We start from the raw sequence: 17924 nt of genomic DNA on the forward strand, positions 1-17924 counted from the left end.
ACTAATGGATGTGTTATCTAAGCTATAGGTATAAGGTATAAGTCGCCTTTATATACATTTTGACAATTTTCTGCTTCACAAGATATAGCAGAGGTAAGTGCTCCCCTTTTTATTTTACCTGTTTGCTCACCACTGTCTGGTACAAAACGGCGTTCACATTTTTTATAAAAAGTTGTGATCCTGGTACCATCAGCATGATCTACTACTCTGCTACCATCCAGCTTCTCAACAATTATCACTTCATCATCTCGTACAGTCATAACCTGAAAGAATGAAGGAATACTCATTTATATTAGCACTGTGATACTTGTAACAGCAACAACGATAAAAGGAATCAGGCACTGAAACTCTGAACGAGCTAGACTACTGCAACTTCATCTATTTCAGAGACTGAGGAATCACATTTTCTTCAAAATTTGCATTTGTTACAGTGTAATATATATAACAAATAATAATTTGTTTTCAAATTGTACAACTTATATGATGGCAGCCCTGTGTCTTGGCTTAACAGACAGTGCTATAATAAGACAAAGGCAATTATACCGTTTCATCAGCTGGGTCTGTTGCCTGATACATGAAGAGCGGCTTCAGATCCATTCTCCTTCCACCCTCAGTGCCCACTTGAATGCCTAATGGAGTTGTTGTTATCCAGGTTCCTGCCTTAGGTTCCTCAGAATTAACTAGACCCTGAACAGTGTTTTCAAACAACTCATCCTTGGTTGGGTGTGATATGTTTTTGTCACTGTGTTTTCCTGCAGAAATAAAAAATTTCTGTATCAGACTTAGTATTCTCTAAGGCAAAAGATAAAATCATTAAAGTGCAGAGTTTGTGAGGATTAGTTTTCACAGAATTGAAAAACGAACTATTTAACAGGCTAGAAAAAAATTACAACTTCTGTTACTTAAGGGCATGCTCCCGAACTAACCTTATTTAATGTTTGCTTAAGGACACATAAAAAGTAAAAAGCATGCTAATGACATCTGATTATGACATGACTGACTCTGATACCAATGTATCAGAGTTTATCTACTTATTAGAGTCCTAGCATGTTGGAAAAAAAGGAAATCTGGAGTAAGATAGAAATTATTTGCTATGAAGGTAACATAACAGTGTGCAGAAGCTGAGAACAAATAAAATTGCATTTTCACACTGGTAGAATTTTCAGACTAAAGAAATATACCCTTTAAGTATCATCAGCCCTGCTAACTTGTATCTACCCAAAAATCAAAAAATGTTACCTTTCTTAATCCTGGTCTCATGTAAAAGATCTGATTCTGGTAATGGTTGCATGTTATCTGGAATTGTAGATGGTGATAGGACAGGACCAGAGTCAGGGCTCCTACTTACTGTGCCATCAGCAAACAGAATCTACAGAAATCAAGGACATACTAAAGGTTAAAATCAATTCAAACATCACCAGAAAGTCTTAAAAGAATGTGTCACAAATGCAATAGTCACTAGAATACTGTGGGTGATGGAGGGGAAAAAAGTTAAGACTCTCAGAATGAATACAAGAAATGTAAAGATAAAGAAATGTTTCCTAATGCCCAGTCCAAACCTTCCCTGGCGCAGCTTTGAGCCACTGCCATGTGCCCTATCAACAGATCCCAGGGAGAAGGGATCAGCACCTTCCTCTCCACTTACCCTGTCAGGGAGCTGCAGAGAGGGACCAGGTTGATCCTCAGCCTTGGTCTCTCCAAAGCAGACAAGCCTAGAGCCCTCAGCTGCTCCTCACAGGATACACCTGCCAGCCCTTCCACCAGCTTTGTTGCACTCCTCTTGGATGGAGCATTCCAGAACCTTCACACCCTTCTGAAATGGTGGGGCTCAGAACTGCATCCAGCACTCCACGTGAGGCCACACCAAGGCTGAGCACAGTGGGATGTTCCCCTCTCTCTGACTGGCTGGTGATGCTGTGTTTGATGCTCCCCAGGACGTGGTTTGCCCTCTGGGCTACCCAGGCACACGCTGCTGACTTACACTGAGCTGCTGCCCACCAGCACCCCCAGGGCCCGCTCTACAGGCCACTCTCCAGCCACTCCTCTCCTCATTTATATCTGTGCCTGGTGTTACTCTGTCCCACTTGTAGGATCCAAAATTTGGGTTTGTTAAATTTCATTAGTCATTGCCCAAAGGAGTGCTAATTGCTGCAGTTCACATATTCAATAATGGGGACTCTATTTAGCAACAAATAAACATAAAAATAAACAATAAAGATTATTCCTTGACTAAACAGTCAAAGGTTAATGACTTCTTTTTTTTTTTTTGTAGCAGTCATAATGCATCTGTATTGACATACTGATCTGCACTGAGGTATTCCACATGATTAGGACCGATGTTAATTTTTTAACCATCAAGATAGCTAACAAAAGCAAGTCTTGGTTATTTATCTACATAAAACTGGTTTCTGAGACATATTGCCCATTATACTCAACCCTTGACATGCATGTTCTCTGTGTGTCAGATAAAACCTAGAATTACCCTAACCATCCCTGAATTAATTTATAAATACAGTACAATGGAGAAAATAAATGGACAACATATAGAAACAACTCTTGAGATTATTACTGACAGGAATTAACCACTTATTTTTTGAATGCTTATCACATGAATATATTCTTGATGACTCACAGATATTAAGTTGATATTAAGAAGGAGGTACTCATAATCTGTTTATACACAGACTACTCTAAAATCACGCTAGGCACATAAGATCACATTTTTCTATCAGGAGACAGTTTGTTGAGAATATATAGACATACAGCAGCTAGCTTCTTTGCATACTTCTGAAATGGTTATGTTTCTCAGAAATCCTGGCTAAATGATTTAGCATATAATGTAATGAACAAATGGTAAATTACTTTTACTAGGAGTTGTGGTCTACTTAGACAGAAAAAAAATAATTCAACAAATAAGGAATTATTTTGACACTTTCTGAGTCAAAATAGATGACTCCTCTTTTCATCTCTTTGGTAACTATGCATAGTGTCTTAGACTTTGAAAAAAAGTTGCTTGTAGATTACAGAATTTGCAAAGATGGTATGTAGCCTACAGCACCTAAAAAATACCAGAATTCTAGGCAACCTAAATACATGTAAACAAAGGAGGTACTTCATTATATAGGAATATGAAGTCTTTTTTTCCTGAAAATTTAGGATACCTAAAGGTGTATGCAGGACTGAAGAACAGTTCTGGATCCCTCGTGACTGTTTTGATTGAAAAAATATATGGACGTTTTCATATTGCCAAAAACACCAAATTAATCCACACTTTGGATGCTCAAGTCCAGGAATGTAGTTCTCAAAACCCTATGCAGCAATTTCCTAATCCCAAAGTTGCCTAAAATCTTCACATGGCTAAAATTTTCATATTTAAACCTCCCTATGTGCCTTAAGTTCTGACACTGAACAAAGCTAAAAGCATTTTAGTCTTGACATGGCTGCATAACTCAGTAGTTACTTCATTCCTTCATCTACAAACTGGACACTTCTCTGTTTCAGTAGACAAGCACACATTTAAGGGTAACATTTAAGCACACACAAGCTGCTTACAATGAATTCTACTAAATATACCTGGGTAGATCCATCCATCAGGTACTTTATGACAGTTCCTTGATTAGTGATGACTCTTGACACCTCTTGTTCTGTTTGCCTCACCACAGGTGTATAAAGCTGAGAGTTCTTTACCTTTTGAGGATAACTCTGTCTAACCAGAATTTCCAGAGTAGGCTGCTTGCCCTGTTCTTTTTCAGTGTCTTTGTGCTCTATTTCACCTTCTGAAATCTCATGCTCCTTCTCTCCACCTTCCATAATCTCTTCCTCCTTTGCTTCATCTGCTTTGTCCTCACTTTCCTTTATCACCTCCTCCTTTGCGTCATCTGCTTTGATCCTCGCTTTCCTTTACCACCTCTTCCTCTGCTTCAGCAGTAGTGGCTTCACCTTTCAAATCTGAAAACAAACTTTGAATTATTTAATACTGCATAGCACACATTCAAACAGGGCTAAACACCCAGCATCATGGTGTCTACAGAAGGTATGAGACTCCAGGTGAGTAACACTAACTAACCCTCCTTGGCTTACTCGGTAATCCACAGAGTAAGGGACAGACTCCAAATTCAAAGAAAAATTCAAAACCTACTCAGAAATGCTACATCCTCCTGTGAAGGTGGCTGTCTTTCCAAATGAAAACAAGGGAAATTGAAGATGGATTTATTATGGATGCTGAACTTTTGCAAGACTCACATTAGCTGCAAGGAATTTCGTAACTGTCATAAAGGTGAAAAAAAGTTACTGAATTTCACCAAGTTTGAATCTGTATAGAAACCCAAGTTATATATTTTGTCTACTTGAACAAGTAAGTTTTTTAGCTTAAATTGTGGCAGTGTGTTGAATATACCAGTAGGCATAATTATGGTAGTTGTGTCAAGAGACTACATGTATGTGTTTGTAATTCCTCTGTTCACCTCAATTATTCAGCATTTCATCTTATGCTCCTTGCCAAACCGTGTATATTTGAAAACCTTCTGTATGTTCTTTACTATATGCCAGATTAATGAGAGCACATAATTATCTTCCCATTAGCACTCAAGATTCCTCAATATATATGCATTTATTAATTGTATTAGCTAGTTTTTCTTTAGTATTCTAATATACATGCATATTCAACTGATTATCCAACATGACTTGCAAGGGCATTTTAGGGCTACTGCTTTCCTGCCTTCAATCTTTTATGCCCAACAACTTGCTATTCTAGATTTTATATTTGTTTGAAAACTCTCCACATTATTTATGTTGCAAATACTATTAAATAGACATTATGACGGACTTAGAATGGTAAAAAAAATCATAGTTACATCTAAATCCATTAATGAATACATACTTTTCTTCTATAGTTTTAACTTATTTTAAATTCCTTACTTTGCAGAGGCTCAGAAAACTAACCTTCAAAACTTTCACCAAGGAAACTTAATACAAGTCCATTGGGACAGGAGACATTCAAACTCGGAAAAGCAAGAACATCTGACATCTCTTGTATTTGGGGAGCTGGTTCTTCTATTTCTATCTACAGAATGAAACATGAATTAGCTTTATTCCACATTTTAAAATAATAAAGAAAAAAAATAGACCACAGATTTTACTTGTAACAATATATTGTTTAAAAAATGTGCTGTCTACCTCTCATTTACCATTCTGAGAGCTGATAGACTCCAAAGTGGAAAAATTAGGTTATTTTATTTGATTATGCTATTTCCTTTCATTCACCTTAAAGAACAACTCTTCCTAACTTTATTAATTTTAATGAGTCATTTTGCTATCTTGTGCATAGCGTCAAGATGGGATGACAATAAATGGATAATGTGAAGCAGAAGAGTGTGAAATAATTATTGAAGTTGCATATCAGTTATTTTACCTATAATCATTAAAGGGGCACAAAAGGTTAGTAGAACTGTATTTCCAGTCTGCTGCAAACACAGTACATACTCAAGAAGGGGACAGGAAGAAATGTTTGGCAGTCAAAATGTGTAATTCTCTTTGCACTGCTCTGCAGTGGAAACTCTTCCTATGACTAGAAAAGACGAGGCTGACCTAAGGAATGTCTGAAGGCCATGGAACATTTGTGAAAAAATACAACAACAGATTCTTAAATGTCATCCCCTCAAAAACATATGTGACAATGGACTACACTATGCCAGTAGTCACAAGATGAAAACAGTTTTGGATTGCAGACAGAGGTAACAGAGAGAATTTGTCCTGGTGTTACCTCATGGAGTTGTTTTTTAGGAATATAACTATAGGGGGAAAATGGCAGATATTTTTCCAAGTGTTTTTCAGCATAAAGGATGCCATACATTTGTGATTACTTTACATAATATTACTGGGCAATAAAGGCTACTCTCAATACTCTAAGAAACCCAGGATCATGAGGTAGAAGTCACTGAATAGGACACAAGTAACCCTCAGTTGTTATGTATTTCTCCTTGTCTTAATGGTAAAAAACCCAGAAAACTTCTAACGTAACCTATTTTAAAAACTTCCAGGGTTGGAGGTTTCCTGATAAACTGTTCCAGTGCTTTACCTTGATTAACCTTACTGACATTTTCCTCCTGGTTAATCTGAATCAATATTACAGAAAACAAGTTTACTTCAGATTACTTCTGCTGCCTATATAGGCTAGCATAAGAGATGATGGTGCCCTTTTAGCTGCTCTTTACAGAAGAAGGTTATTCTGTATCTCAACTCTAGATCAAACAAACCCAAACCAAGTCTTTTAAGCTTTTCCCACTGGTCAAGTTCTCTAGACCTCTAATCCTCATGCTTTCCTTAAAACTCTCAGTGTGGCCCATATTTTTCTTGCAGTGCAGTATTCTGTAACTGGACACAATACTTCACCTGAGACCCTACCAGACCTGACTGGAAAATAACTTCACATATTTATCAGGCTATACTACCCTTTATTCACTTCAGTGTGGTCTTTGCCCTTCTCACAGGAAGATGGCATTGTTGGCTTACGTATAGCTTGTGATTCATGGCAACTCTCAGACCTTTCTCTATACAACTGTGCAGTGGGGTTTCTGTGGCTGGATTGTGGTAGAGGTGGGGGGCTACAGGGGTGGCTTCTGTTAGAAGCTGCTAGAAGCTTCCCCTGTCCTGTGGAGCCAATGCCAGCTGGCTCCAGGACGGACTTCCTGCCGCTGGTCAAGGCCAAGTCAATCGGGAGTAATAGTAATGCCTCTGTGATGACATATTTAAGAACAGAAGGTTGTGGCACAGAAAGAATTCCAGCCAGGGAAGAGAGGTGTGAGAACATGGGAACAACAAGGCAGACACCAAGATCAGTGCAGAAGGAGGGGCAGGAGGTGCTCCAGGTGCCGGAGCTGAGGCCCTGCAGCCCATGGTGCAGCCCATGGTGGGGCAGCTGTGCCCCTGCAGCCCATGGAGGGACATCGGGGTGCAGAGACCCCCCTGCAGCCCATGGAGGAGCCCATGCTGGAGCAGGTGGATGCACGAAGGAGGCTGTGACCCCGTGGGAGGCTCAAGACGGAGCAGGGTCCTGCCGGAGACCTGCAGCCTGTGGAGAGGGAAGCCCACGCTGGAGCAGGTTTCTCCTGGGCAGGACTTGTGGCCCCTGCGGGGGACCCACGCTGGTACAGCTCACTGGTGAAGGACTGCACCCCATGGAGGAGTGACCCATGGGACAGTAGTTTGGGAAGGACTCTTGCCTGTGGGATAGACTCACACCAGAGGGGTGCATCAAGGACTATCTCCCATGGGAGACACCCCAGGGGAGCAGGGGAAGGACTCCTCTCCCTGAGCAGCAGCAGAAACAACAACTGACTGTAATCCCCATTCCCGTCCCCCTGCACTGCTGTGGGGGAGGAGGGAGAACATGGAAGGAAGGAGGGGTGGGGAGAAGGTGTTTTTAAGATTGTTTTATTTCTCACTCTTTGGCTCCTATCCTGTTAGTAATACATTTAAATAACATTTCCACTTTGAGTTTGTTTTGCCCGTGAAGGTAATCAGTAAGTGAACTCTCCCAGCTGTTATCTCAGCTCATGAATCCTTAGCTGTTTTTTTTTTCTCTTTTCTGTTCAGTTGCAGAGGGAGAGTGGCTTTAGTGGGTACCTGACATCTGGCGAGGGTCAACTCACTACAAACTGACAGAACTGTTATCCATTTTGTAGATACATGTTCATTATTTATATGCAATTGTAGAACCTACCACTTTGATTCTTATTGAATCACATCATATTTTACAGACTGTGTCTATGTGAATTTATCAAGTCTGTTTTGGATTCTAATCCTGTTCTCCCAAATACTTGCAGACTCACAGACAGGTGCTGTATGCACTAACTTGGGTACTCTTTACCTGAAGGAATTCTAAACCAAATAGTTAAAGGCCTTTTGGCTTAGAAGTCCTCCAGACAGATGTTTAACAATAGGACTATTTGTTTCTATAGGTTTCACTTGTGCCACACAACTACTGGATGTTATACTGAGTGCTGGCAACTCCCTACGCCACTTCCCATGCTCATGCTCTTTAAATAACTAGCTAGACTTTTGAAATTAAGAAGCACTTCTTGTGGATATTCACAGAATGAAACAAGAGGCACGGCATTACTTCATCCACTAGATATTAGATACTATTTCACAACAGAAGTTCAGAATCTGCTTTTAAAATGTCATTCATCCTTTCCAAAACCTGCATTGTATGGCTTGTGATTGGCTGCAAAGACCAAATTCCAGAGCAAGATTCTGCAAAACTGTCTCCACTAATTTACTGTTTGGTTAGACTTTCCCACACAGGTTTTGGAAAGCATAGAAAAATTCTGCTTGGTTAAACTAAAAATTCAGCAGTTCTTGTGACTGAGATATTAATAATCATCGAATGGTTGGGGGTGGAAGGGACCTTAAAGACCATCACATTCCAACCTCCCTGCCATGGGTAGGGACACCTTCCAGGGCAGGGACACATTCCACTAGACCAGGTTGCTCAAAGCCCCATCCAACCTTGCCCTGAACACTTCCAGGGATGAGGAGACATCAATAGCTTCCTTGGGCAACCTGTTCCAGTGTCTCAACAACTCCCTCAGTCTGTCTTTGCAGGAGAGGTGCTCCAGCCTTCTGATCATCTGCAGTGTAAGAGCTGTAACTGTAAAGCCAAAATTGACAATAGTATGTGGATCATGGAAGACAGGCTGCTTTATACCATGCAGCCATAAAGGCTAGTTTCATCAACAGCTGCCAATATGTACATCTGAGAACAACAGAGAGTAAAAGGTATCCTTAGAAGCAGCGCAAATTGTCAGGAATTTGTAAAGGCACAGCTCAAAGCCCTCTGAGCAGAATATATGTTTCTTTTACATAAGTTCATGTATTTGAATTTTTCTTTGTTTCTTTTAATTGGATAATTCTCTCACCTTTACTTCTTCTTGCTGTACCAGGTCATCAGGTGATGAAGGTTCTATTTTGCTACGGTTTGCTTTCGTAGAAGGCTGAGGTTTTCCTGATTTTTGTTTGTCGGACTTATCTTTTTTTCCCAAAGCTGGTGGAATGGGAGACACTGGTGTTGGAACTATGGTCGGAATGTGAACAGAAGGGATGTCCAGAATTCTTGCTAAGGCAGGACCTGTTTCATCATCTAAGGAAGGGAAAAGCAATTTTTTAAATGCAATTGAATTTCATAAATGTATATGGCCACATTTTTATTTTTTAAAAAGATTTTGTACACTAAATTTTATCTTAGAAATAATAACCTCAGTGGGGGAGTTTATTATTTCAGATAGAGGGATTGAATATACAAAACTGTTTAGAAAATCTTTCCATAGACTGACAATTTATTAGCCTAAAAGACATCTTGAAAATATTGTTTCTCACAAGTTGTCACTTTGTCATCACCTAAAAGATAAAAAAATACAAGTCTAAGAATACCCTTTTACATCCAGAATACTTAGATGGAGACATTCTGAGTCTAGTGTCTAGTAAATGATCGCTGCTGTTATGCTTTATCGTGGGCTGATCAAGCACTGACTGACTCCAGCAACCTTGCACTACACACGTCTATTCAGAAAGATTCTGATGATCTAGACTTGGTAAGACTCCTGCAATTCTTAAAGGCCAAGCATTAGAACAGCCTGCTAACCATGTCAACACAAAGTAATCATGTTGCCTTTCAAAATAGTTTCTTGAAAATAAAATTAATACCAAGTTAGATTTTCTGTAAAACATTCTTGTTTCAACTAACTGACTTTAATCAGCCTTCATGTTCACTTTCAGATAACACTACTTCCCAGAGCATTAAATTTAGGAACAAAAGTTGTTATAGGCTCTTGATCCCTTAAGAAATTTCACCAACTTTACTCTGGTTGCCCTGAAAAATGAGAACATGGTATCTGAGGGTAACAGTGAAAAAGAGTGGATTGTCAAGTCGGAAAGTGTCTTTAGAAATCTTGAGAGAGATGGTAATTCCAGAGGACTGTCTGATTAAGGAAGGTTTCCTTCCCTTCGCATGCACATTCAGATTTTTAGCACCTGGAATTGTGCTCTTTTAATTTTGTCGAGGCACAAAGAACAAGTGCAGAGCTTCTACAGTACCCAGAATTGAAAGCCCTGCAAGTGCTCAAGTGGCACCAGACTGACAAAGAGATGAGGAGCTTATTTCTAACTGGAATGTAAGGTGGTCTGAAGCTAAATTTTAGTATTGCTGGAGAAAACAAAGAATAATTCAGAACTTAAAGAAATACATTTAACCAAGAAATAAAAAAGATGCAAAAAGCTGGCAAAACAGCTTGAGGCCTTTTGTCACCCTCGCTTCCGTAAGAGGAAAATGAAACATAAAAAGTAAAAAACAGTAAGAAAAACAAGAGCTAAAGAAGTTCCAGAAAACTATTTCAGTACTGCAGGGAAAAAGGGTAGTTTGCACCCAATTCAACCAACCAGTGGGAGAAACTACAGAATTCATGTTATACCATTCTGCATTAGCAATGGATGGGATATGAGAATCATCTAAGAACGTTTCTGGTCAGAATTATTCTCAGTACTTATGATACAACGACCCACGGGAATTTGGCATAAGCAAGTGATCATAGAGAAACTTCAAGCAATCAAAGAATGGTAGTTAGCAGTGCTCTAAAGCTCAACGTGGCAAGGATTATTCTAATGTAGAATAGGATGATTACAGCAGATATGAAAATGCCTAAACATTATAGCTGACATGTAGGTGTTTAATTAGACATGTCTCTCTTTTATGTCAAAATCCAAGATTTGCAATCCACTACATTGTGAATATTCTCTTGGTCCAAGTTTGAAATGTCTTTTTTTAGTACTTAATTTGTAAAATATATTTAAATAATTAAAACTGAGTGTACAGTTGAATGGTTTGCCACAGTCCACACAAAGATGCATTCAATTAAATGTTTTCATATTTTAGGAGTTGAAAAATCCTGGGATTATTTTCTGATCAGAGGAGGGGTTCACTTTTATCCATATGATGGTTTCAGTGGCCTTTCAAATGTAATGGAAACAAAAAGCTCTTGGTAAAATCAGACATTATTTTCACTGTGGTTTTCTGAAGCAATTGCTTCCAGTTGCTGAATGTGTTTATTGAAAGGCTGAGAGAAATCCCTCATTATGTCTGCACAACTGCAACCTAAAGTCCAACTCCTAAAGTAAAATGGAAGATCCATAATCACCTATATAAGTTTACAAAAATATTATTTCTTGGAAAACCAAGAAGATTCCTCAGCAAATCACATTTTCTTTGGCTCGAATTAATTGGCTGATTTTGCTGGGCTACTTAATAACAATACTTGCAAGTTTCTCCTTGCACTGCTCTGTTTTCACAGTGAGCAAAAAAGCATGGAAACCTCCTTCCATTTTGAAAACTGAATTACAGAATATTCTTGACAATGTAATCTTGAGCCTCGTTGAAAATTCCCAGCATGTAGTAACAGCTGCTCAAAAAGGCAGAATTGCATACAACAAATTATTTCATTAAGGAGTGCATGAGGAAAAAAAAGGAAAAAAAATCCCTCTACACTTCTCAAATATCGTCTTTTATTTGCTTACTTTACCTGCTGTCTTCCCTGTAGGTCCATAATGGCTTAGGGACAGCTGGATTCCATTTTCCAAGGTGGCTGAAAAAGATCCAAACTTGCTCACAGCTTTCTTTTGATTTTTCATTTTTCCTTTAATTAAAAAAAAAAAAAATTAAAGATATCATCGTATATCAGAACCACCTGACCCGCAAACCAATGGCTGGTGTGAACAGTGGAACCTCAGTGTGGATGACCAACCTGTAAAACAGACTAATTAGAACAGGGAAAACTATCATTCCATTCATAGGGCAGTATACAATAGTCATTTTTGTACAACATACCTGTTTTTTTTTTTTTAATCTGGAAATAGCATTCTAATTAACTAGCTGCATAAAAACAATTTAAAAGCAACAACTAGTGAAAAGTCATACTGAACGTAAGCAGTGAAAGAACTTTGGGTTAGAGTTATGGATCCTTGTTTCTTGGCTGACAAGAATGCTCAACTGCTCATTTCTATTACAGGTGGCCTATGAACTAATAAAAGTTACTGTCTTGCACATATTGTCACAGGGACAGGACTTGGAACTCAATGATCCATGTGGGTCCTTTCAAACTCAGGACATTCAATGATTCTATGACTGTACCTTGAGGATAAAGTAAAAGAAAGAACAAGAGTTGAGAAATTAGATCCAAAGACATATCTGGCATGTGTAGAAGTGGATCAGGAGACAAGCTCACTTAGAGGTGCAGACCACGATGTCATTTGATGAGTATGACATTCATGAAAACCACATAAACTATGCAAGAACATCTCCCAGACACTGGATCCTACCTTGCCTCTAGTTCAACTCCTACTGCCTTAAAGAAACATTCTGTTGGTAAGAAGAAAACCTTGGGATTTCCCATATGGAGCAGAGCTTCTGAAAACCGTGATGGGTAGCAGAGAATACTACAAAAGAAGGTTAGAGTAGGCACCTAACACCTGGCATCTCCCAATCCCATCAACAGGGCAAACATCCTGAGACCTTGTCTGCTCCTATTTGTTTTCTATCTTTGCAATGCTCACTGGTGAACACTCCCTGCAAATGCAGTTTTGGCATTTTGACTGCATTGAAAGCTTCTGTTGTACCATTCAGCCACTGCCAAGTATCAGCATGGACTGATTCTTCTCTTCCTCACTGCCTTTCTATGAGGTGCTCCTGTTTACACATGAGGAAAGCCTCTCACTCGTGCCAAGTGGATACAACTTGCCTCAGTTACTTGCAGAGTGGTGATTACCAATACCCTTTGGCAGACCCCAGAATGACACAGGTCAGCTTTCAGAAGGGCAGACAAAAAGCTGCATCTGTGGAAGGGATGCAAATTTTCTGTTTGGGCAACCTACAGTTACAACACTGGTGGCACTGAAGCCAAGGGGAGGAGCAAGAACAGGATGCTTTCTGACACTGATGAAGATTAAAAGAGGTAAGAGGTCTACCAGAAGTTATACTTTTCCAATACTCTTCAGTTTGGTGACAGCAATTCCGTAATGCTTTTGGCAAACATACACACAAATTGTTACAGACTGGTTTGCTTCTTTGAAATGCTCTCAACTGGGTTCAGAAAGGATTTGGATTCAATGCTTTCTGAGTGTTAGCAATATGTCAACCAACAGCAGAAGTTACTGGACTGCAGAAAGATCTGTTTTCACAGCAAGGTCTTGAGGAGGCCCTAATGTCATGGTCATCTGACCCACAAAAGGAGGTCCAGTTCAAAAGGGGAAATCTTCCCTTTCTAGGGCAGACATTTACTTTAGTCACAATGAACACGATTCAGTTTGCATCTTCTCAGACCTTCCCAGGCCACATTAAGAGCTGAATGAGTCTTTCAGCAAAGAAGAAAATTACTTTCTTAAAGAATGGTGACTCTTCACTGATTTTCTTGCTTTGGAAAATAAACTGGTTTGCACATGTTAACCTTCACTGTGCTTCTACATCTTGTTAAAGTCTCTCTATACAGTACTTAAGTCAGCCAACTGAATTTTTATGGAACACTGATTTTTCTTACTTTCTGCCATTAGTAAGAATTTATTTTCTGTTAGTTGATAATTTTTGCATCAAATTACTGAATATGTCAAATTACTAATTTTTTTATGTCAGTGATGTCAATCCACTAACCCAATCTGATTTTCTCTTCTTCATTAATTTCTTGCACTTCAGCTTCTTCCAAGTTTTTCTTGGGATCTGTGATATGAATGAAGAAATTGTGGTTGTCTTTTATCACTTTCACCTTTATCAAAGTTGGACCTGTAAAGCAATGGAATACTATTATTGCTCTCACCAGGCTTCAGAACTTACTTGCATCCAAATAAACCCTGTACCTGCAACTTTAAAGAACACCAAAAAAGAAAATTGCTCAGAACTGGACCAAATCACTTAGTAGAAGACCAAGATGACAAAATTGAGGTTTTCTGAGTTCAGACTTAATATTAAAAAAATTCCTGACAATTAGATCTTAGAGGCTGCAGAAGGATCTGTTTTTTAGATTTACTGCTTTTGACTAGAAAAATAATTTGAACATTCTTGAGTTATCATGCATTGGTTTCCATTAAACAGATAAATATGAACTGATTTTTCTTAATTTCTTGTTTTCTGGAACTTTATCTATCAGCTGCTAACATACTACAGGAAAATATAAAGATTAATAGTGATGGAGGTTAATATGAAATTTCTTTAACTGAATTTCTACTACTGAGACATGAAAAAGCATTTATGGATTAAGAAACTATGCCATCAGCTAGCACTGAATCAAAGCAAAGCATGAAGAATTAAAGAATCACCTTTTACAAACTCTATCTTCTCTACTTGAATCTGTCCTCCATCGGATGGGAAAAGATATTGATTGGTTCCTGATATTTGAATTACATCCTCCCCTGTATTGTAGCCATGAAACTGGAAAAACAAGTTTTAGATTATCTGTAAATGAGAAAGGCAGAACCCACGAAAGAAGTAAATGCAGGACAGATCATCAGGATCACACTCTTCTGCTCAGCATTTTTTTGCTTAGATGTTTAACTAATGTAACAACAACTTTAGCAAATATCTAGCATGCTATTCTCATATCCCAATAATTTCTCACTTGTTAACAGAGGTAACTTGTTACACATGAGAGCAGAATCTGATCCTTCAATATCATGGACCCATCATGGAAACTGAAGAGTAGCAAGTAGACTGGTGGATTAATATACAGTGTGAGAGAAAGAAAAATTCCGGTCAAGTACAAAGAGACAAAGTACAGCAGCATGGGATCACATGAAGGGCAGGTAATGAAAAAATTCAGCTTTCCACCCTCTAGATTTCAAAATTCAGACACTGTATATCTAGTTAGATTGCTATGCCTTCTGAGGTGCCACAAGTCAGCAAAAATTATGTGAGGGTACTCAAATAAGTTCAGACGGCAATGTCATCTGAGTTCAAAGTCTGTCCTAAAACAAATTTAAGACTAAAATATCAATCAATCTATGCAAGTTTTGGATGCAAGACTTAGACTATGCAAATATGAGGTGGTGCAAACTGCCTTAAAACTGTTTGGACAAAACTACTGATGAGTTCCCTCTGTTAATGTAACAGATAGATTAGCTTGTATTATGGCACTTCAAGAACATGAATTTTGAAAGATGAAATGGAAGAAACAGCGAACTCCTTTTACTTGATCTCCAATGAGCACAGTCAAAATTTCATGTCATATACATAAAAAAAAAGTAAATAATCTTAAACATCAAAAACAATGGAATTAAACAAAACACAGTTAGGCCTAATTTGCCCTGAACTTGAATTTCACAATAAACAATAGCTTTGTTGTAATATTGACTCTCTATATAAATAGCTAACACTTTCCTAACGTGGTGCAATAATACAAGTCCTTACCTTATAAACTTTCTCAGAACATGGTTCTGGAATGCTGTGATCCTCCTCAAGTTCAGACGCTTTTGTTGGCTCGTTTATAGACTTCTCTTTGGAATCTTTACACTCCCCATCTATTATCTCCTGTCCTTCCTTTTTACTTTCCAATTTTTCTATCTTTCCTTTTGTTTCTTCCTTAAGTTTTTCTTCCTCTCGTAATCGGTCCTGCTCCTTTTTCCAAGCCTGCATTCAATGTTAGGAATAAAAAAGAACTGTGGTTCTCTTTGGTATTTTGTATGTGCATGCTGAAAAGAGCACAAGCAAACAACCTCAAGGGAAACAATGTTCTAAGCCACTCTAAGACATGTTTTCCAAATGTGTCTAAAGTTTTACAATATTATGTGCTATGTTTTGCATAAAATTACTGACTCATTCAACCTACAAGAGCAGTCGTTGTTGACTACAGGAGATGAATCAGATGATTATTTGTATCTTACACAATTAATCATAAAAGAATGACTTTGTTGTACCCTTGTCCACAATGTTTAACACCAAATCACAATGCATCACTGGTATTAGTTTATTCCCAAAATGCCACTGTGAGGTAAAATGATTTTATTCTTTTACAGAAAGAAAAATGAGGTATGCATGCCAAAATTATCAACGTGTATTAGAAAGACATCTGAGATTTTCTGGATTAGTTTGGGTTTTGTATCACTTTATGGTCTAAGTATATCAAAGCACAAGCATTTCTGTGGAAGAAATGGCAAGCATTTAGAGTTACAAGTTAGGGATTAGCCTAATTTGAGCCATGCCAGTTCAAGATGAGTAGCCAGGAACTGGTTAACGCCATTTCATATCTACATTCCAGTACTTTAAGTGGACAACATTATACTCTGTAAAAAAGATGAGACATGCTATATCTGTGAGGAGTCAAAAAAAGAGGGAGTACAACATCAATAAAGACAGATTTGTGCAGATTAATGGATAATGCCTGTGCTAAGACTTAAAAAAACCCCTGTACTTAACTCCTATCTCAGCCAGAAACTTACTGTGTGAACCTGGGCAAGTCAGTTAATCTGCAGTGTATGGTTATAGACTACATCTATAACATGGGATTCTCTGTCGTAAGCGAATTCTGAGGTACCATATTTACATTCCCTAATTTCAAAGAGGTGTAGACAGTGAAAGTGGGAGTGGGGTACATACGTTCTTCCATGAACCTGGATTTATCTTTTCATACCTTTCCAATCTGAAAACTTAAATGAATAGTAGGATATAATTCATAACTCTTATTTCCAGTATTGCAATTATGAATTGCTTTTGGAATGTCAGGGCTGACTCCAAACAGTCTTCCCTTAAGAAAATAACATATCTCACAATGAATAAGGAATAAAGAAAATAACGTATACAAAAAACAGCCAAGAGCAGAAAAACTGAGAGAACTCAGTCAAACCCATGTAAGAACAAAGACTTAACTTCATAAGAAAGCAGTGCTATTTAGTCCATTTCAGAAACATATATATTTTTGCCTCACCTTTAAAGAATCTTCTCTGATAATGGGACTTTCTCCATTGTGCGAATGAGACTCTCTCACACTCTCAGGTCCTGATGTTTTACCTTTGAAAAATGGAAGGGGAAATAAGTGAGGTTATAAATATATGAAAATGGAATAATTTTTAAAAATGGGAAAATAAAAATAAAAATAAAAGATGTGCAAGTAAATAAAAGTGCAGATTTCAAAATAGTTATAGTATACAACTACAATAAAGAAAATGTTAAATATTTTTAGAAATAAAACAGAAAGTCTATTTGGGTAAGAAGAAACTTACCTGACAACTAATATTACTTGATTGTCATAACTGAGGACCAAATATGCTAAACAATATATCAACATATTTAAAGACTGACTTTCTGCTTCTTGCTGTTGAAGGCTTTGCTCCTGCAACAAGTTTGCATGTTTGTTTTCTAACTGAGCCAGTACAAGCTCAACACCAGAGTCATAGACATTAGAACCTTTTAAGACAAAAAGTGAATAAATGCTGTCTGAACCTTCAAACCTTCACCAAAGAAAAAACATATCCCTTGTTCACTATGATGGTTTTATAGCATCTATTACTTATGGAAAGAGTATTTTGTACAAGCGTAGTTTTATAGTATGCTTGGATACCCAATATTTACCTCCTTGGAAAGATAAAGTCATCTATCAGAAACTTACTTTGTTTATATTATAAAGTAGAAATTGCAGTGTGGGTTACAGCAGTGTCAGTGAAATTGAAAACACCTAAAGACACTGTTGCCCATCTGCATGTCCCAGCCAGAGCTGATTATCTTCTTTCAGCAAGTGAGCTACTCTGTGAATTATATTGGTCATGAGGCACCATATGGGCAAGATTCAATCTAGCTCCTGTGACAGCTAGATACCTACAAATTATGATTTAGAAGTCATAACTGTCCTTTCAGTTTGCAAACTATAATCAGAGGTGTTAATTGGGTTGAGGAGTAATGT

At 38.0% G+C, this 17924-nt stretch overlaps 1 protein-coding gene across 1 annotated transcript in view; it reads right to left on the minus strand.

The window, feature by feature from the left end:
• SPAG17 (sperm associated antigen 17) overlaps positions 1–17924 on the minus strand; it is a 93352-nt gene that overhangs the window by 22529 nt on the left and 52899 nt on the right. The window contains 12 exon segments of the mRNA XM_050333893.1: positions 119–263; positions 544–752; positions 1240–1369; positions 3574–3889; positions 3891–3948; positions 4942–5062; positions 8919–9139; positions 11571–11684; positions 13691–13819; positions 14353–14464; positions 15440–15658; positions 16953–17035. Coding sequence (XP_050189850.1) covers positions 119–263; positions 544–752; positions 1240–1369; positions 3574–3889; positions 3891–3948; positions 4942–5062; positions 8919–9139; positions 11571–11684; positions 13691–13819; positions 14353–14464; positions 15440–15658; positions 16953–17035 — 1857 coding nt within the window.

The sequence above is a fragment of the Myiozetetes cayanensis genome, unplaced genomic scaffold (genome assembly GCF_022539395.1).
Source record: "Myiozetetes cayanensis isolate MyiCay16 unplaced genomic scaffold, myiCay2020 scf5-8, whole genome shotgun sequence".
In the NCBI taxonomy this organism is placed as follows: Eukaryota; Metazoa; Chordata; class Aves; order Passeriformes; family Tyrannidae; genus Myiozetetes; species Myiozetetes cayanensis.